Source organism: Artemia sp. Qi Xiang Cuo, chromosome 1, assembly GCF_049724085.1.
Source record: "Artemia sp. Qi Xiang Cuo chromosome 1, ASM4972408v1, whole genome shotgun sequence".
In the NCBI taxonomy this organism is placed as follows: Eukaryota; Metazoa; Arthropoda; class Branchiopoda; order Anostraca; family Artemiidae; genus Artemia; species Artemia sp. Qi Xiang Cuo.
The window spans coordinates 80,087,306-80,109,260 of record NC_142794.1 but is presented as its reverse complement, the minus strand read 5'-3'; the positions used below and the strand labels follow the sequence as shown (position 1 = coordinate 80,109,260).

Genomic DNA, 21,955 nt, shown 5'->3' with positions numbered 1-21,955 from the left:
ATGAGTGATAGTACCATTTGTTTCTGGCCGAAAGGCGAGAGAAGTTTGACCTGGAGAAAACCATAAACCATTTGTGCTTAATTTCGCCTTCTTGGTCGCTTGACTTAAGAGTCAGACGTTTGCTCTTCTTTTATTCCTTCGTTTATGCCTGCTCTGAAAAGAGTCAGTTGTTGATTAAATACCAAAGCATCTAATCCCATATGTAAACACTGTTTTTTATTAAGCTATGTTACATCGCCTCCGATGATGAGGCAAAGTGCTCATTCAGTAGGGTACCTTTTTCAAACATCTTTTTTTTGAAAAGACTGAAAATTTGTTGACTAAATTTTCAAAATTGGGGCCCTTTTGCATTAGCCTGTCCAAATCTTTGGTACAGACATGAGCATAGGACAAGGATTGTTCATAGGCGGGATGGGCAGCATGTCAACTAGTGATTAATCTACCGGCTTTTCTCAAAACTTAACTTTGAATGCGCTTTCAAGGGTTTAATCCCTCCCCTCTGTTTCACACTAGCTATGCATATGGAATCCAAAGTGGTACTTTAATTCAGAATTAATGTTTGCTTGCTGTAAAAATAATTCTTTTGATGCCCTGTTTAAGAAACCTCTTCACTTTTGCCAGCTTATTATAATACCGTGTTGATAATGTCTGATTAATAAAAATTTATATTGTAATTGTTACGTGTGCTTTTTTCTACACAATGACAAGAAGAATCTTTCTTGTTTTGTGGACTCTTGCTAAAATTTGAATACTCTTACAAATAGTCCTCGTTATGCCAGTGATGCACTCTTCATCTTCTTGTCTCCTACTTCTTCTGGCTTTAGGTAAATGCCTTCGACCCCGTGCTTTAATTTTGCATGCACACAAAGGGACCTAGTCCGAAGTCTCCGGTTTCTATCCTGCAGTAGGTATGTAAGCTAGAAAGTTTGTCCAAAACATAGCTAAATGTTAATTATATTCCAGTATTTAAAGAACAAATCACCTGTTTAGTTTCACTCCTCCCCCTCCTCTCTCAATCACTAAAGCAGAATTAAGTTTCTGCCATAGAGTGATATTTGTCTCAGTCAAGTATTGCCCTTAAATGTGAGCTTTATTCCTTTTTTATGCCATAAAATTTTTAGTTTGACGCCATAATGAGCGCAACTAACATTTATGTTACTTTTTTTTGCCCTGTTGTCAAACAATTTTGTATCCAAACCTGCTTCTCCCGGCCGTTCGGTAGTTTTGCACCATGATAACTACAAGGCGCCGCAAAATATGTCAATAAAATATTGGTAAACTACCAGTAAATTACGAAAAATACTGGTAAAATGCGTGAAATGGGTAAAATATCAATTTTACGGGGGTCCGTAAAATTGCAGTAAAATACGTAAAATATCAAATTTTACAGTGACCAATTTTACCATTTACAACACTATTGCTGCTGGGCATATCTGGAAAAAAGTTGCTGATAATGGCCGTGGAAAAATGATAGGATTCTGAATTTGGTGAAAAAACAAACCAAGTCAGGAATTTGTGCAACAACAAGTTGAATTTGCAGCTTTACACCTTGTTTGAGGCAGAATCTTGCAAGAACTTTTCATTTGAACCATTTGAGGCACTAAGTATGCCTTTAGCCCCACCAATAATCTTCGCACGTTGCTCAAGGCAGAAATGCCAAATGACTTCCAATCTGTTTGATTCCGCTTTCCTTGTCAACTCTTGGTGAAAGGCAGGCATAATATACGGTGTTAGATATAAAATAACGTAAATTTCTTATTTTTATTTATGGAGGAACTGAACGGTCTATTAGTTTCTCAAACACCCCCCCCCGCGTCAAACTTTTCAACATAAACGTAGGCATCCCTTTTTTTACTGATCAGCTTGAATTTATGGGGTTAGTGCCTTGTTTCTACGATGCCAGAGAATTATGGTTTTCAAAGCAGTTCTCCCTTTGTCTGACCTTCGCACAAAACTATTCAGATCCGCTTAAAAATAATTCAGGTAAAGGAGACAGAGGGGGAGGGTTCATTTTAAAAGGTTAACGTCGCTTCTAAGTCCAACCTTCTTTCTGAACTGAATTGGCGAGAGTCCTTTCAAATTTGGTAGGTATGCAACTACAGCTAAGCGGACTTCCATCTGGAAATTTTAGACCATTGAGATTTACAGCTCAGGCTCTAATTAGCTTTATAGTTTCTGGTTGTTTTATTATTACCTTTTATTTCTTTGGAATATAGGATGTGCAATATAGGATTTATGTGGTGATCTAATTGGTCTTAACATCAAATTTTTGGGACACGCAATTTTAACAGTTCTAAGGGGTCAAGACTTCAATTCATAGTGAAGAAACAAATCCATACTGCTTTACCCGCAACACTGTTGTGGGTAAAGCCAACAAAAGATCGTAGAAACGCTTTAAGTTGCCTAAGCAAAATAAATCTAGCTTCGTTTTCGTGTGTCGTTTATTTTTTTCATTGTAATTATTATTGTTATTCGTCTATAGATTTCCTTTCACTCTATTGAAAATAGCAAAAATAAAACTAAAAAAAGTAACACCTGACCATTTAGACACAACTACTAAGCAAGTAATTTTACATGGTTGAGTTGCCTTTACCGAACCTTTCATCTTTTCTATAGGTAGCAAACTGGTAGGCCTAAACGGGAATCTTTCAGAATTTTCGAGTCAAATGATTTAATTTTTTGTTTAAAATTAGCTGGTGGGAAATTTACAATCGCTACAAGCTTAGTAGTTTATTATTTTATTTTTTGTTTCTGGTTATATCTTCCATGAATAAAAAAGAAATAATAGGAAAGCAAGACTTGTTAGATTTTTAAATATTCCAAATTATTATTGTGCTTCCAGCCCTTCTTTCTCTCCCCACGACTTTAGTATCTACTGATATGTGTTTCTCACCCCCCCCCCTTTTTTTTCACTGGGCGATGGGCTATGAAAGGCTAGGATGTCTTACGAAATATTTCCGAGTACAATTTTATAGTAAAATTTAAAAATTGACAAAAATAGGATACGATTTTTTTTTTTTTAATATAATTTGTCCACAAGCATGTCGGTTAACAACATGGGTTTTGTATTGATCTGACTTTTATACTTATTGTTTGATGGGTGCATCGGCTTTTAGAAGTTTTATATGTTTTTTTTCAAAGTTTTCTGACGTCACTGCTTCTCGATCATAGGAAAACTCCGAGAGATCCATTTTTAAGATTATAAAACTTCTATTTCTTTCCGATTTTAGAAGCCCCTGGTTCTCCAACCCATGGTACAATCTTAATGGGCTTACTCTGAAACATTGAAATAGGACAAACCCCCATTTAACAAACATAACCGGGAGCTTATTTAAAGTTATCAGTGCTGATTTCATCGTAGAAAACACGACCTATAACATACAGCCCCCTTTCAAATACAACTTCTAATATTAACCATTTTACTTGTACTCATCGTCTTTTATAATTTTTTTTTTCAATCCCAAACATATTAAAAAAAGAATAAGAACCATCTGGTTGTATGTAATTGACCCTGAAGTAGGTGAATTACGTATGAGTGGTTTACAAAGAAGGTAAGATGTATCGTAAAACATTCATTTACTAATCTACTACATTCTGAAAAGTGCCAGGGACAAAACACTCGATGGCTTCAATCAGTAATATAGCTTTTTGTAAGCTTAAAGATTTTCTGCTTGACATTAATTTTAGCAGATTATGATGTCTCTAACATCCCCCCTACACATTGAAAATTGATCTTACTATAGTAAGGTTCCAGCATTTTGAAGCCCTGAATTGGTTATTTGTTGGTTACATAATGGTGAAAAAGCAAGTTATTCGCGACCCAATAACCCCCTCTCACAAACAGAATCATGGTTACAATCTTGTTGAGGGGGTATGTGAGATCAATACACTGTTTTTAGTCGTAACGGTGAGATAGTTTTATTAATCATGTTATATACATATAGCTTGATATTGGCAATAATGATTCTTGTATAATCGAAATGATAATTTTAAGTTCTTGTTTTTTCTGTGATTTATCTAATTAACAATGGGAACGAACGCAGTATATGTAAACCATGAATTAAATATCTATTAAATTAAATTGACAGTATATACTATACACAAAAAGGAATGGAATTTGGTCGTGATTGTCTCTGTTGAAGGATTTATGGAGCCTTTAAAGCGTTGAATTTAATAAGAGATCAAATTTATTATTTAAATGCTAGTCCTATAAATAGTTACCTTATATTGCTTGTTTTACAATTGTATTATTCGAAATAAAATTGCAATTAAAAAAATGAGCTCGGAACCTACTCGCCACATTGAAAACAAAAAGAAAGAAAAATTCAACTCTTATCAGAGTTTCTCAATGTTTTCGTTTATTTAAGGAGTTAATTCATGATCCATTGACTGGTTAAAATCATAACAAGCTTAACGATGACAGAGGATGAGCCGATGTTGGGAAAACTGATGGATGGAGCTCAACCTTATTTGGTGAGCAAAAACACTATTTATTATAGCTGATAACTCTGAAGAAATATAACGTTTAGGGTACACGTTCCTAGTAAGGTTCTAAGATGGAGCCGTGAAGCCTTAGAACCTGGTAAGGTTCTTCTTTTTTTTTTTTTTTTTTTTTTTTTTTTTTTTTTTTTTTGTAATATCCAAGGAACAGCTAAGCTTATTCCTTTGGAGCTTTAAAGGCAAGTTTTTGGGGATGTTTATCTAAATCGAAATGCAATACAACTTACAGGACATGTTTAGGAGGATTTTGAACTAAATCAAAAGAACTATAGCTTCCTGGTTGTCAAATGGGTATATATGCAAGGTCTTAGGAATGTCTATGGGCATTAAGTTGAAACCTTTAGGGTGTGTTGAGCTAAATCGAAAGGCACTATGTGTATCTAGATGACCATAAGAACGTATCGGCAATGTCTCAGGAAAGGCTAAGAGCTTTCTTTTGGCTAAAGACTTCGAACGGCTATAGACTTTCTTGGCATTTTGAGGGAGATGTTGAATTATATCAAAAAGCACTATGTACATTCAAGGATGTCAAAAGTGTTTGTATGCAATACTCAGGAACGCTTAAGAGAAATCATTAGAAACTTTTAAGGCATGCTTAGGGAACTATGATAGTGGTCAGAATGACTTCAACCCTTTAGAAGACCAAAGAATATGTAGATTTTCAATTCATGTATTTGAATAATATTCCACGTACCTACCAATCTAAGCTTCTATAGTAAAACTACCGTCAAAATTTTCTGCAAAATTTTGTTCAATACATAAATAGCAACCTAAAATCTTATTAATTGAGGAGAAAAATCAGAAATAGGTTTTGCGAATATTCCTTATAAATTACTCTACTAAAAAAAAAATGTCAATTAAAAAATAATAAAAATTAATTAAAAAAGAAACTTTCAACAAAAAAAGTTTTTCAAAGAAAAGTCGAGCTTTATTAAACCTAAGGCAAGCGGAAACAAACTCAAATGACAATTCAAGTGGGATCTTTTCAATAATCTTGGTTAATACGATGACTTTTTTTTTTTTTTTTTTTTTTTTTGATGTTACGAAAAATAAAACTTAGCTTGAAATAAGAATTGTTTTTAGTAAGGTGCATGTGACGTTCTGGTCTTCAGGAGACATAGGGGGCATTATCCCTACTCCTGTTTGCTGTAGTTTATGTTTGTTGTAAGTTTAACTTTATTATTTATTGTAATTTCTGTTCATTCCATTGGGTTCCATTTATTTATTTATAGTGATTTATATTTGTTTCACATTTGAAGTGTTTCCGCTCGTCTTAAGTTTAATGTAGCCCTTTACTTTTCATTGAAAAGCCAACACTAAGATTCTTGAAAGGCATAACTTTTTGTTGTTTTAGGGGGAGGGGGCTGATTACGGAAAAAGTATTTTTTCATAAAAGTGCCCAGATTTATACAATTATTTTTAGATTTCGAAGCAAGGCCAGAATACAGCCTACCCTTCCTGGCCACGTCACTGTGATGTTACTGGCATCGAGTCCTTTAAATATTTAAGAAAAGGATAATGAAGTATTCTTTAGCCCACCTTTGGTCCCCCTCTTTAGCACATGAGACTATGTGCATAAGCTACGACCCATTTCAAATAATGTATGGTTACGATACCCATTATAAAGGAATGAATAACCACTCTCAGTTGGGTTAATTAGCAAGTAGCTAAAAGCAGTATATAAAAAAATAAGTTTGAAAAGAGCGCACTCATGAAAATATCTACTTTTTATGTAAAGGAGGTTTTATGTATAGGATATTTTAATCATTTTATCAACAGGATACTTTAGATAAAAAAAAATTCAATTATATTTTGAATCTACTGTTTACTATGATCTTTTAGTTTTAAGATACTAATATTTCTGGAAGGTGAAATGGAAGGTTTTTTTTTCGTTTTAAGATATTAATGGTTTTTGTAGTTAAAATATATTTATTTTATAAAGATAAAAACAAAATCGTTCATAATGTAGGGTTTGCAAACATAAGAGTTTAGTGGAGTTACGTTAAACTGAATTTGTGAAATCCCGTTACACTTTGGCTTAATCTTGAACAATCCCGAAATCTTGGAACTTAAAATTTGGGACGGGGTTGAAACCTCATATTTAGATTATATCCAGGGATGACCTGAAGCCCTCAGAAGAGGGAGAGTGGGTGAGAACCCCCCAACTTATATGACTTCTAGTTCATATTATATGACATGTCAGTTAGCTAAAGAGTTTATAGACCATACTCCTTTTGTAATTTGTACTAAACAGAGAAGTAACAGAAATGTAAGGTTGTTTGGGCAGTCGCGTAAATAAGAACTGCTTAAATCTAGATTCGTCTCTCCTTTGAAATTAATTAGGAAATTTTCCCGATGGAAGTAAAGAGTGAAGTTAAAACTGGAAAACAACGAAAATTATTGTTTCGCAGTTCATGCAATATGTATCTGCGAAAATAGCTCAAATAAATTAACCGTGGTATTTCCTTATATTTGTAAAATTCTGAACTGGCGCTTTAACGACAACGGAAAACCAACCAGAAACAGGATGTTGGAAGCAAAAATATTGGTAAAATTCCTATAAAAATCACTGAATCTACTTAGGACATACGACGTGGTATATTCTTGGACGACAAAGGCCAGAGCTGTTCCATCAAATGGTCTGATGATAATTTTCAAGTCTAGGAGAATGAGTTGGCAAATACTTTGCCAAAGCCCTGTTGCTCGGGCTTCATAACAGCTCAAAACGGCTTTCTATGAATCTCGATGCGTTTCTAGATACTAAATATAAAAAAGTCTGACCAAGTTCACCGTTTACTTCCAGGTGATAGGCCTTTAACTTTGATAAAATCATCAAAATAGGCGAAACGTACGAAAATATGTCGATATTTTGATGGTAAGCATTCGAAGGGCATTTCCCATATCGGTTTCAGAGTGTGGTGATTTTTCGTCCCTTTTTTCATACTTACTTGGCGCTAATTTGTCCCTAACCATGCTTTATGGCCCAAAAATTGTGCCTTTTAGCCATCCAACTGAGGCCAAACGAAAAGAATGGGTGATAAGCAGTCGTAACGAAAGAATTTACTGGAAAATGGAACTCCTTTGGAGGAGGTAAAGACTGATGTTTAAAAATAAGGCTGGAGGAAAGCTTACGCTTTCCTTTGGCCTCAAATGCTCTGGTGCTGCCAATGCGTTGCTAGTAGTAATATTTGTCCACTGCTGACCCTTCCTCATCCTTATAAATTGTGTTCTTTAATTTTACAGGTAGGTAATATTCAATAAATAGATATTCTGATCGAGACGGCACATTTGTTTTTTATGCAACAGACATGACTAATATGTCATTATTAAATGATATAATTAATAATATATCATTATAATTATTTTTAACGTTTTATACCGTCTTAGCCTAATCCAACGTTTTATTTCTTTTTAAAATGCAAGACCAATGCTTTCATTTCGTCTTTCAGTCCGGTTTTCAGACACGAGTAAAAGGTCAAATCCCGGAAACACGTGAATGCAAAATCACGTGGGAAACCATTTTCAAGGCTGCGTTTTTGAAGTCTGAGATAATATTTTTACAAATAAGAATTTTAATTAAAAAAATAATGTGATGATAGTTAATTTGTTTGAAGTTTGTAACAGTATTTTCTTTTTATTTATTTTTGTTCTCAAGCTAGATGGTTTTAAACTAAAACATTATTTATAAGTTTGCGCCATTTTCTTACCATTTGATATTTTGACACTTAAGTGATTAGAGGTATTTGGAAATATCGTTTTATGATTGGAGTGGATAAAACTTAGTATTTGTGTTTTGTTCTTTTAATTTCCTAGGCATACTGATGGACTAAAGAAGACTTCTTATTGTTACTTTGAACAATGAAAGTATAGTCTAACGATTTGTTCGGCTAGACTATTTATTTAATTTTTTAGAGAAGCTGTCTAGATGAGGCCTACTTCTCTTTTTTACTGGAGAGGGGAAGAGCCAATTCAGAAATTTTAAGTGGTTAATTCAGAGCCTAAGTTATGTCCCGGGGCAGTGTTTTTGAGCTTATCTAATTGTTTTCTACTTCTAATATTTGATTTTAATTAGGCCTCGGCTGTTTGATCCTAGGTTAGGTCTAGGCTACTTACCATGATAGCCAAAAGTCCTCATATATAACTTCCCCTTCTTTCCAAATAGGCTATATAACTGCTATATTACCATTACAAATTCAATTTTGAGCTCTAAATAGGCATTGGCTAGAGTTCAAAGTGTATTAGGCTATGATGACACATGGTGTGTTATGGTTTTGTAGGTAAAATTCTACTTTAGCTACTTTTGGACATCTTGGAAAGGGGCTAGGTTAGGAAAATGAAACTTTCAGGGATGGGTCTACAGGTTAAAGTGTGCCCCTGAAAGGTATTTTCAAATACTTTCTCCTATTCTTTATTCCTCTAGAGGGTCCTGAAATTTGCCTACGTGACAGGTCTATAGGCTACATACTGAAATTTTGACAAATCAACATTTTACCTTAATTTTCAGTTGTCAGTTTCTTTTTCTCAGGCTTTAGTTCTGAAAATGCAAGTCCTGTTATTTGATTAGGATTTTCAGCCATATCAATGTTTTTTTTTCAAAATTTAAGAAATATATTTGCATATCTTTAAAACCTTATAAATTGGGATTGAGGAAAGTTGTGAAGCTGATAACAATTTTGTTGTAGGCCTACTCCATTTAGGCAGAAGATCTATTTTGCAAGGTTTCACTTTTATAACATGGATTTCTAAAGGTCATCAAAGGTCAGGACCCTCCAGATGGGGATGAAGTGGAGGTAGGCGCTTCTAATTACCTTCCTGGGACATGCTTCAGCTAGTAGACACATCCTTGAAAGTTTCATTTTCCTAACCTAACCCCTTTCCAATATTGTTAAAAGTAGCTAAAGTAGAATTTTACCCAATAATTGCATTTTCAAAACTAAAGCCAGAGAAAAAGAAACTGATAACTGAAAATGAAGGTAAAATGTTGTTTTGTCAAAATTTCAATAGGTACCTGTCATGTAGGCAAATGTCAGGACCCTCTAGAGGGAGGAGTGGAGGTAGGAACTTCAAAATAACTTCCCAGAACATACTTTAGCCTGTAGACCCATCCCTGAAAGTTTCTTTTTCCTAACCTGACCCCTTTTCAAGAAAGCCAAATGTAGCTTTACCCACAAGTTTGCTGGTCTTCTGTGTTAGCATTATTAGCAAAGTTCTTGGGTAAAATTCTAGTTTAGGGATTTTTTTATTGCATTGGAATACATAATTTGGGCTATTTATTTGTATGTTATGGGTTTGGGGGTAAAGTATAACACAAATGTCTTCAAAATATGTTCATTGCAATTTTGTGAATGTTTTGGAGTGAACTTTTTTTTTTTTTTTTTTCATATATACCTCCCAAGAACTTAAGGTAAATTTTTTGTTATTCATATTATTGACTTACAAATAAAGTAAATATACCATTCAATTCCTTTTTTATGCTCTTTCCAAATATAATAATCATTTTTGTCAGAAATGAATTTTACCCCCCACCCCTATGTATACCATTTTGGGGTATATATTTGCACATTAGGGGGTGGGGGGAACGTTTAAACTTACCTCTCATTTACATCAGAAATAAAATTTACCCCCGCCCCCCTAATGTGCAAATATATACCCTGAATGGGTTTAAAAAATAAAATCATGAAGAAAGGAAGAAAACAAGAGAATTGGTATATATAGGGGCGGGGGTAAAATTCATTTCCAACAAAAATGATTATTATATTTGGAAAGAGCATAAAAAAAGGCATTGAGTGGTATATTTACTTTTTGTAAGTCAATAATATGAATAACAAAAAAATTACTGAACTTAATTTGTGCATCAATACCTTGAAGTGCATGACACCAATCCTTCTTTCTACAGAAAACAATGGCTTTTAGCAACCTTTGCCAATCTTAGTAACTTGATAATACCTTCCAGTGGTGTTTTTGACCCTGGATTCATCCTTGAAAGTTATTCACCTAACTCAACCAGTTTATAAGATAGCAAGAACATCCCTAAACTAGAATTTTACCTCTAGGGCAAATACTGGTTTCGTTCTAGTTTAGTTAACCTAACTCAACCTGTTTTTAAGATAGCAAGTAGTCCCTAAACTAGAATTTTACCTAAAATCCAAGTTTAGGGGCTTCTTGCTACCTTGAAAACTAGTTAAGTTAGGCAAATAAAACTTTCAGGGATGAATCCAGGACCAAAAACGCCATGATTGGGTATTTGTCAGTTATTATGCATACTCTTGTGCTGGAAAAAAATTAATCTATCTAAATTTTGGGGTTTTAATTTCCTTTTTATTGGCTTTGGTTTTTTAAAACCCAATTCTTGTTATTTCAATTGGATTTTCAGGCATATCAAGGGCTTTTTGTTAAGTTTAAGAAAAAGATTCATGGAATATGTATAATATGGGCTAAATATTAGTACATCAGGGTTGGTGGGGGGGGTAGGTAATTAAATTACAGTGATGTGCTCTTAGGAATCATAAGTGTATAATTTCTTTTAAGTAGTTTTTTCTGAATTTTTTAGGGTTTCCTTAGAGCCTAACTACTAAAATAATACCAAGTTCCCTATAATAGAGCTTTGCAACTGTTGAAATTAGCCTGTAAGTTCAATGAGATTAAGGTTTTAAGATGAGAGACATTCCCCTATCTTGGGAGTTTATTAAGTTTGATAAATAATTTTCTGAGTGAGTCCAAGGCCTGTGATATAAATTGTCCTGGGAAAAGAAGCAAAACCCAGTAGGCCACAAAAATTAGTGTTAGTCTTGGGCTATTTCCTGGCACTTGGGTGAGGGAAGGTCAGTTAAAGTGGAATCAACTCTGAACAGAACAGCACAAACTGTACTGCTACCAACAAATTTCCATTTTTATAACATATTGTAAAATGGACCTACTAATCTTGACCAGAAAATTCAAATGGAATATGCTTTTAAGCTCAGCAAAAGAAAGGTGAAAACCAAGAGCAGCTTTCTTGTAAGTGATACTTAATCAGGTTTTTAAAGAATTATACCATGTTAAATCCACAGTGCACAAATTAAGATTAAGTTAAGGGCAGACAAACCTTGGTAGGTTAAGAGGCAATTTGAGTGATAGACCCCCTGATGACAGTTAAGCATCATTTACGGTCTCCCACTTTTTAAAGCATTCAAAAACAGAACAAGTCTATGTAGACATTTCAAGTATACTAAAAAGAAACAAAATTGCCAAACGATTGTGTTTTTGGCCCTAGTATGATTTTCTACTCTTCTGTTTTCCATACTTTTGAGTTAGGCCTTCAAAACCCTAACGCTTAGTTCTCATCAAATGCAAAACTTGTAGTTGCAGCAAGATTTCTGCACTGACGTGCTAAACAGCTGCCATCTGTAACATTTATCTCAGTCATTGAGACTTCACAGCCACTCGTACGTTTTTTTCAACTTCAATCACTTTTTTTTGTGAGGATATTTAACATAAAATTCTTGCATGGTTTGGATGTGAACTCTCCATTACTAACCAAGCATCAAGTTAGTTAGAAATTGTCAGACTTGGCGTTTATTTCTGTTCAGCCTAGTTAATTCTAATTCCATAGGTAAATGCTGTCTTGGAAAATTTTAAGTGTAAGTTAAGCTAAATATGCAGGTTTTATTCAGCTTTCTCATTCTATTTTAAATGTTTTTGCCCCTTTACGGTATGTGTATCAATTCTTTGCAAGGAAATGTTTTTTTTTATTGGGCCGTGCAAGTTTTTTTTAATGTTTTGTTTTTTGTATTCATGGTTTTTAATATTTCAGTTTAAGACATCAGTTTTTCTGTCATTTGCTAGCTTAAATTCAGCTCAGCAAATTTTTTTGATTTGATTTTTAAAAATTGCTTTGCCAACTGATATAAGTATCCTGTCCTTTTGGTTTGAGTTACAACTGTAGGCGTGTCAAAAACAATATTTTTCACTGGGAACATGTCTCTTACAGAAACAAAGCTCATTATTTTATGTCAATGTACATAATATAGAAAGTAATATACTCCCCCGTTTTATTATAGTTGTAAAATGTGTTTTTTAGCAAAATGGCACAATGATTGATTGTTCAATTTGTTTTTCGATTAACATAGCCATGCAGGTCTTTGGTGGCTGAAGACGTTATAATTGAAGCCAGTATCTTTTCCCTGTCCATAAAAATCTAAATAAATGTATATGCAATTTAAAAATGGGATTTAATTTGCTAAGTATGCTCTTGAGGAAGTTATACTTTATATAGCCAGGTCAATTTTCATTATTCTGGAGTTTAGTGAAGGCAAATTCTATATTGCTGATATCTATTCCTGTTTCAATCAGCCAAAATTCAGATTTTGGCACAATAGTTGTTGATAAACCTGTAAACAGCGACACTTCTTTCCTGTTTGGAAATACTTTATGTGATATTGTATGCACAGCAGACAGGAAGTTTTTAGGTTTATTTTTAAGGATTGACCTAAAAGTCTTTGATTGATCACCTATAAACAATCTACCATTTAGAAATAGTTTTACACACTTTATGTAAACCAGTGTAACATGTCTACTTCAGCAGCATTAACCCACTGTAAAGCTTAGGTGGAAGATTCAACAAATGCTACTCTATATATTCAAATGGTTGCCTCTACTCACTGTGTTGTATGAAAAATAAATGCTTAGATGTGGCTTGGAGAGATAAAGTCCACATCATTTAAGTAGTTTATTAGGAGGTCTACAGATGGATAAGAGCTAACTACCTCAATCTAGCCTGGGATAGGATGAAAAATGATTTAATTCTTTGGGGATTTCTTGGAAAGTGGCAAGAGAAGAAGTTTTAGACAATGTAACATGGAGCAGGAGTGTTTGCCAGTTTTTCAACCTCAGATGTCTTGAGCCCAAGGACAAATTCCTTCTTATCCAAAATTAAAACATATCCCCTGCAAAAAATAAATGTTGCTGTTTGAACTAATGGGGCTGTATGATAAATGAATGTAAATATTATGTGTAATTACAGACTGAATAAAGAAGGAGATATCTAACAACTTCATGACAAAAAATCATTTTATTTTCATGGAGAAACAATATTAGACATGCTTGCCAATATTAGTTCAATAACAACGGAAAAGAAAATGTGACTGAGCTGTTAACATCTGGATAGCCATTCTGAGCTACATAAGACTCTTGTTATGTACATTTTAAATGTCCCACGCACCAAAAAGACTTGTAATATTTGCATAATCAAGGTGAATATAATTACGCAGGCTGTCTGTTCCATGCCCTTTATTTGTAGATTGATTTAGCACTTGATAAAACGATGAAACAGTTCTGTGTCTGGTCTTATTTTCCATCTTTTTTTTGGTCTTTACTTTGTGGATGAATGTGCCTTTTTGCTATGATGAGATGTTTGCTTTGCAACAAAGCCAAGTGAATCAGTTATAATGCTAAATTCTTCTAGATTCCTCGTCAATAATAATATCGACAATGCCACCTTATGGAGATAGAGACAGAGATAGTGGTGCTCGAGTCTACGTCGGAAATCTTCTAGACACAGTCCGTCGTGAGGACCTTGAGGATGAATTTAGCAAATTTGGTGAATTGAAAAATGTTTGGGTTGCTCAAAACCCACCCGGTTTTGCTTTCGTCGAATTTGAAGATCCACAGGATGCCACTAGCGCTATCGACTCCTTAAACGGTGCTGAACTCCTGGGCTCAACAGTTAAAGTAGAAATGTCAGCTCCAAGACGTGGTGGTGGGCGAAGGGGAGGTGGAGGAGGTTATGGGGATAGAGATGGGGGTTTTAGAGGAGGACGAGGTGGTTTCCGAGGTGGTGACCGTGGTGGTTATCGGGGTAGGGGTGGAGATCGTGGAGGTCGTGGTTTCAGAGGAGGCCGTGGGGGTGGTGGATATGGAGGAGACAGAGACCGATACAGGAGTCGATCGCCAGGCTCGTATGGAGGAGGAAGGTACTACTTTCGATGATCTACCTTATTTTTTGTTGTTAAAATAAGTACCTTGTTCTATTTGCTTCATGAACACTTTCAAGGCAAACTTTGCTATCTGACTTTTAAGTAAGAATGCCGACTTCCACCTTTGTAATGGACAAGATTTCTGCTTTGGTACAACTCACTAAGCTATTATTATTTCTTACCAACCACAGAAGGCGTATCTGCAGCGCCGTTCAAGGAAAGCCTGATTCGCCGCTATTAAAATAATTTTTTTTTCTAACATAGAGCTCTTGTGCATAAAATTCATACACTTGGAGCTTGTCCGTTATTTCTGCTGTAAGAAGAACCTCCTCTACCCTTACTTTCTTACAACGAATAATTTATTTCTAGTCTTACGCTTACAACAAGTTCAATCTCGTTTTTTTTTTCTACGAAAAAGACAAAATCGGCACTCAGTATTCACTATAGCACTTAGTAAGTTTTCTGTAAGGTAATATACCAATAACTGACCTGGACAAGTGGCCTGCTGTCCAATAAATGTGTCAAACAATTCTTAGTCTTTTTTTTTACTCGATATTAAATGATCCTTTGAAGTTCTTATTGGTAACTTACATTTCTATTTGTCCTCTTCCAAAATTAATCATGATTATTTTCTGCAGTAAGTTTATTTACCTATATTGTTCTTTCTTAACATTTGTTGCTTTTATTTGCATCTAAAGCTTACTTGAAATTTACTTGTAGGGGGATTGAGGTTAGTCCATTCCCTCTCCTGTTCGTGTTGCATGGTGCCTTACAGTTTATGATTTAACTAGTACCAATGGATACTAAATACTTGTTAATAAAAAAGAAACGCTTCCCCCTATATTTCCTAACTTAGGGTGTCTTCATAAATTGCTGTTTCTTAATACAAAAATTTCTAGCAATCTAGATCGCTTCAAAATTTGTCAGCAACAGTCACACATTTTTACGGTTGAAATCTTGAGAATTTCCTTTTCATCTTAGTGATAAAATGGGGTTAGCACTGTTCTTTGGGATTTTTTTTTTCCAGGTAACAGTATGATCCTTTGAACCTTTAAAAAAAAAGGTCAACATTTTTTATAGCGTTTGAAGCCAAACAAAATTCAAATTTCTTACCAATTCAGGCTTTCGTCAGTTCATTTGCTGATTGTCCTAGTATTTCTGTGCCATCACAAACATCTTTTTTACTTTATTTAGTCGCTATGGCTCCTCTGGCGGAGGTTATGAAAGAAGCTACAGTTCGGGTGGCTACGGTCGACAAGAATACTCCGGTGGCTATTAACAAGATACCTAAGCAAGACCAGTATGACGTGACATATTATTCGCGTGTATTATTTAAGTCTACATATGTTTGTCGTTATTTCTACTACAGTCGTCTTTTTTATACATAAATATATATGACATCATCGTCTTCTTGATTGTTCGCAGATATCGCAACTTTCTCGTCGACTATAGAACGCTTAATCTACGTCAAAGCAGGACTAAAACATAGATTGGCCGTCTAGAAAAAAATGGGAACATAAATAATAATTGTTTTGTTTTGTTGTTAAATATGTTTTTCCACATACTTGGTTTCTATTTTTGTGTGGACTAAACTGTTTTGTATGGACTTAAATTCTTTTCAGCTATTGAAGAACTGCCCAAAATCAATGATGTAGATTCCGAAGCATGGAACTGCATATCTACTCACTGGTCAATCTTTGTTTTTGTACAATAATTTTGTACTAAAATTTTAAACTTGTCTTGTTTATTTTTTCCGCAAGAAATGCTGGCTTTAGGCTTAGCCTATTCAGATTTAAGGCTTAGTCTATTACTTTTCAGAAAGAAAAAACTTTTCTGAGGTTTAAAAACGTCTCAAATATTTGTCAGTATTACGACTGACTCTTAGGGTACAATATTTTATCGTTTAGAAAAAAGAAGATAAATACTATGTTTTATACAAGACATCCAGTGTTCACGCCTCCATAATATATTTGTAAAGGCACAATGTATTTGTACTGGCCAAAACGAGTGGACCACGCCTGAACCTTATGAGGGTTCGGCCATTCAGTTGGCACGCCAGCGCGCTATGGAATTTTGACCCCCGCCCTATGTATGGCTGGAAACGCCCCGGTAGAAGATTCCGTTTCTGATGGGGGGACAGCCTAACCGAACAACTCCATGATCGGTCCTGACCTTCAAGAAGCAGTTACATCGTTACGCGTGATCACCAGCAGGAGCAGTAAGTCAAATGAACCGAAGGATTATATTCCTATCTAAAAAAAAAAAAACAGATCAAACTTTAAATACACCGTGTTGAGTCAGATGCCCCACCCTAAAAATTGGGCCAGTATCGACTACAGATATTGCATTTATAAGATAGATTTGAAGCTCAGATACAAACTGATTTTGTGAAGTTAATAGTTTAATGTCACGCAAGGGTAGTTGTTATCGTCTTGGGCCCAAATAAGAATTATGTACTTGGGTGCTTGCCGTAGACTTTATCAAAAAATAGTTGCATCCAGATGCTTTGGAACGGTTACTGTTTATCGCCCGCGATTGCTATTTTTGGCATTTTCTTGTTCTGCCTGAAATTTTCATTCCAGACTGCAGTTAGTTTTAGCAGAGCTGGGGGTATATTCGTGTCGTTTAGTAGGCCTTCACAGGAACCAATGAACATAATATAGTGGGCTGGCATCAAGTTAGAGCTTGTAATGTTTTATCGTTTCGGGGTTTAAAAGTGTTCACATTTTGAAGGGAAAGTATATGCATTTTTTTACTCATACCTACTTTGAAAAACAGAAGACCAGAGCAATTTGTGTTGAATGGTCTTAGGTCGTTTAATACTTCTATTTCAGCAAAGTCAGTTTCTACAGAAGCGAAACGGATACATGTAACAAGTACAAAGATCTAATGAGTTTCTATCAATTTTTGGTGTGGTAACTTTTAAAATAAAGTTTCGTTACGCCGACTTCCTGCTTTTTTTTTACTTTTTTGTTTCTGGTAATGCAAAACGCGTTAGTGACTTGGTTTTATAAATTTTAAACTAATTATGGTGCTTGTGTCTTATATCCACCACACTCAAGTTCTGTCAAGAAGTGAAGTTTGGTTAATGCTAATGAAATAAAACAAAATATTATGAAAATATAATGCTTTATCAACAAAATTATGAAAACTACAACCTAGAAATAGGCGCCCAGAATGCAGAAATGTCACTAAGAATTGCGTTGAAATGAGCTTTTCCTTCTGCCGTTGCTGCCGCCCGCCACATGTACTGTGCTAGGTATGATATTAAATAATGGCGGGATGTACCTCGGTGCCGTTTATTCCTCCACTTTACGGAACCCCACATTCTCTACTTTTTGGGTAGATGTGCTGGTTTCTGGGCCGAGAATTTTTTTTGTGGTTTACAGTGAAGTGTGTGCAACCTGCTTGTTCCAGCTCAGTTGTTAAACCGGTTCTTAACCAAACTTAACTTCTCGACTGAACTTGAATCTGGTGGCTATAAGACACAAGTACCCTAATTATATCTGAAAACTCAACCTGATAAATTGTATTATATGTTAAATATATGTTTCTCATGTCTCAAAACTAAATTTGTTTGATAGATCGGTCCCGCCCGCATTCCAGTATCCTTTTGGTTCGTAGAATGATTTTAGATATTTGTCTTTGTGTAATCTGCCATTATTCTCCCTTTTCTTGTCTGGAAGTTAGAAAATACGACTTGGGTATTACCGTTGGGCTACACGTGGTTCATTCGTTTTTTTTTGTCCTGGTTACTCCATGTACCCTGTCACTGAACGTCTTAAGAATTACCGCAGCCAAGTTATCGATCTATTTTGTGTTTGTAGACATTGCGTTTATTGTTATTGCGTAGTCCAATAGCTAGCAAGTCAGAATTGCGGTATTCGTGAATTGATTTAGAATTAAATCATTAATCTTTCAGTGTTTTATTTCATTGTTATGATCATACTTCTTTCTGGTCCGAAAAGTCAGTAAATTGGTAAAGAAGTCTAATTAGAATCGTTCTACAGGTGGAGGAATAATAATAACAATGCTTATGCAAGTGCATTTTTCCGTCGTGTTAAAAAATTAATTGCATATTAAAGGAAACATCAATAAGAAGTGAAGCAAGATTTTGGAGCAAGATGTTAATGAATAAAATATACGCATGCAAGGGATACCTGTAGACCTACACGTCTCCCGGAATGAGATTATATTTGATCATTTTATATATATATATATATATATATATATATATATATATATATATATATATATATATATATATATATCTTCAATCTTCCCACAGATTTGCCTGCGAAACTTTTGGTCTCAAGCGAACCATGATTTTCAAGGAAACAAGAATTAGAAATTCCGGAAATCGTGTGTAATAAAGGCTGAAAATGAGAAAAGCTTCACACGCGGGAATTCGTACTGATTACGATACGATTTCGCATAGAGGGCATTGTTTTTTTTCAGGGTTGGCAGATAAATCGCCTTGTGAAAGCAAGAATGTTGTAACTGACACCCATAGTCAAAATTGAGTTACGAACCCTACCAGAGCTATTGTTTACGAGTTTTCCAATAGTGTAGTTCGTTTTTTTGTACGATGCCTCCCGGCTGAGTAAATAAAAAATTCAACTTTATCGTAAGTGCATGTTTTTCACTTTTGTGAAAGCTGAAATTGTCGTAACTGACCGGATGATTAACCTCCGGTCAGTTACGACATCAAATGAACAAAGTTTGTTCATCAAATGAACAAAGTTTGTTCATCAAATGAACAAAAAGCTGGATTTTCAGCAGGCCTCCAGGATCTATAAATATGCTAATGTTCCATTTTCCAAAGTTAAAAAACTTCAATTTTAACAAGGCTACTCGAAAAGAGTCGGTTAAAAACTGTCGTTTTCCGTCGAATCTAAAATTCAAAGTTGTGCAATCAGCTTACAGATTTTTGTCTCCTCTAAATGTGGAGTACTACAAGTTTTTTTTCAAGCATGAATCAAGACAATAACCATCCACCCACTGCAGTATAGAGAGCATGCCCAGAAGAAGAAGCTTCAATCCCCCCCCTCCCAAATCAAAAAACCTGAGAAAGGGGAAAGGCAGTCAGTAAAGACCCAATAAGTTACCTTGCTTTTTTTTTACCAAGTAGTCGAAATTTCTGAAGTTGTATTATAATCACTTTGTTTTAAATTCAGTTTAAACGACCAAAGTAGTGCAAAAAGGTAGAAACGCCACGTTTGGGCTCTAAAATAAGGCTTGCCTATTCCTGAGAAAACCTTGATGATGAATTGTCGTAACAAAGTAGAAAAGGAACCCAAGCGCTGTCTGCACTTTTGTCATAACTACTTTAGCAGCAAAAAAGGGCGGGCTAAAATGTCGTATCCGTTTTTTGTTCGACCTTTGACTTAGTAAATCTTATCCAACAGGACCAAAATTCTACCAACAAGTCTCTCTGATTAATGACTTTAAATTGGCGTTTCATTCGGTTTTCTATCTACCATACGTTCACTTCCAGAAAAACTGATTTTGTAAATTGTGTTTTTCTCGGAATTTTAATAAGTGCGGTTACGACATTCTTGCTTTCACAAGGCGAAATGTACAAGTTCATACAGGTCCATATACAAGACATGATTTGGAAGGTAGATACATTAAATATAGTATGAAATTAACAGCATTGGTTTGGGCGTATATTCGTGACCTGAGAACCCTTGTAATTATTTTAGTGTTCTCTCTTAGAATTTGCCATATCTAATTCGGCAGTTTTTTTGGACTAACTCTTGCACGCATGCCTATTTTGTACGAAGATACCGAATACCTAACGTCCTGAATGTTCAAGATTCGTCTGGATAGGGTTTACCCACTTTCAGCAATCATGTACACTAGCTGGTGGGTGCCAAGTATGTGCGGAACACAGGGCGCTCCGAGATGCACACCAGGTGGCGGAAAGTGGGAAACTTTTTGGAATGGCTTTTAAGGAATAAAATTTCGTACTTCGTCAATACAATTTCATGTGGAGGACAGTATATTTCTCAGTTCTTGATGACCGACGTATAAGTTGTTAACATGGTGATCATGTCGGAAAACCCGGCTCGACTCATTCATTCAACTCAATCGTGTGAAAAATTAATGTCATTCGGCCGAAATTAATATTCCATAGATTTCGAGAGTTAATTCAACGCTTGTTCGACAATAAAATACCTATCTATTATGTGTTTTCCAAGAGATATAAATTTTGCCTAGAGTCTGTGTGTACAATCGGTTTGAAACAAATCCCGAAGTGGACCAAAGGGACCCAAAGACTGCAAAAACTAAACATTCATTGAAGTCCTAGCTTTTATTACTTGTAACTAACGATATGTTCAATTGCTGATTTGAAAAAGTTGGGTTGAATTGACGTGTGATGAGATGCACCTGGATTGAGTTACTATAAAGCGTTTACGATTGGTAAGTATATAAGAAATCGTTTGGAGATTGAGGTAACCCTTCCAAATAAATGCTAAAGCTGACAAATTATAGGAAAGACATCTATAGATTTTCATATTTTTGACACACTTCCCTCTCATGTTGTGCCCCTTTTTGGTAATTTGTTGGTAAAATAGACAGAAAAAGAAAATATCCCCCCCCCCCTTAAAATTTCGTGAATTAACTACCCGGGTCCCGAGGGTATATACGCATTGGGCTTAAGCTTTTGACCAGTGCCTGCTAGAATTATAAGGTAAGAATTTTCTTCTCGCTTTGATCCCAATGTTTGCTTTTATTGTGATGCCGTAAACTTGAGGGGATCTTAGATGTTACAATTAAATAAAGAAAAAAAAACAAGTTATTTTCTACCGAAAGTAAGGAACGATATTAAAGCTTAAACGAACAGACAATATTCTTCTATAAGAGGGAACTATCCCTCCTCAATACCCGTCCCTTCACTCGAAGTCTTTTAGTACTTTAAAAAAGAGGTTATGATTATAATTAAACATAAATTCTACTAAAAAAAAAGGATCTGATTATAATTGAACGACCTTTCGTTTCACGAGTAGTTGTTAGGTTGCTCCTTACTTTCAGTAGAAAAAAACTTGTTTAAAGAAAATCAATTCCTGATCGTTTTTTAAAAATCCCAGGAAATCCACCTGCTCTGTGAAAATTCTTTTATGGAAAGTTCTTCCTATGTAAAATTCCATCCTCGCTGGAAATTCCTTGTGGACGATTTCGCCTGAAAATACCCCTTAGCATACTTTAATTAAAATAAATACTTTTTTTGTTTAATTTCTGATCATTCTTCAGTTCATGGCTGAATCTTATATGCCCTGGGGGCATATAAGGTTTTTATAGAAAGTTGTAAAAATTTCAAAAAGGGCCCATTTGTTTAGAAATTGAAATTGCTCTTTTTAATAGTCGAAAGTGAGTGGAGAGTAAGTGACCCCCTTCTCACGCCCACCTTTTCCCCCAACACATCCAACCAAAATTTTTAGATAGCCATTTTGTTCAACGTAGTTGAAAATTTGGAAATTAGGTCTTTTAAGGATGAT

At 35.0% G+C, this 21,955-nt stretch overlaps 1 protein-coding gene across 4 annotated transcripts; it reads left to right on the top strand.

Annotated features, from left to right (window-relative positions):
• The first annotated feature begins 4,367 nt into the window (after positions 1-4,367).
• LOC148956780 (RNA-binding protein 1-like) lies at positions 4,368-16,192 on the top strand. 4 transcript variants are annotated; one of them, XM_089087301.1, is made up of 3 exons: positions 4,368-4,473; positions 13,943-14,450; positions 15,648-15,861. In XM_089087301.1, exons 2-3 carry the CDS (start codon positions 13,969-13,971, stop codon positions 15,730-15,732), a joined length of 567 nt encoding a protein of 188 aa, XP_088943427.1. In that variant the 5' UTR covers positions 4,368-4,473; positions 13,943-13,968; the 3' UTR covers positions 15,733-15,861. The 4 variants fall into 4 exon arrangements, with proteins under 4 accessions (XP_088943427.1, XP_088943435.1, XP_088943428.1 ...); XM_089087309.1 differs by lacking the exon at positions 15,648-15,861 and adding an exon at positions 16,076-16,192 and having other exon boundaries at positions 4,372-4,473; XM_089087302.1 differs by lacking the exon at positions 4,368-4,473 and adding an exon at positions 8,160-8,239.
• Positions 16,193-21,955: the final 5,763 nt, after the last annotated feature.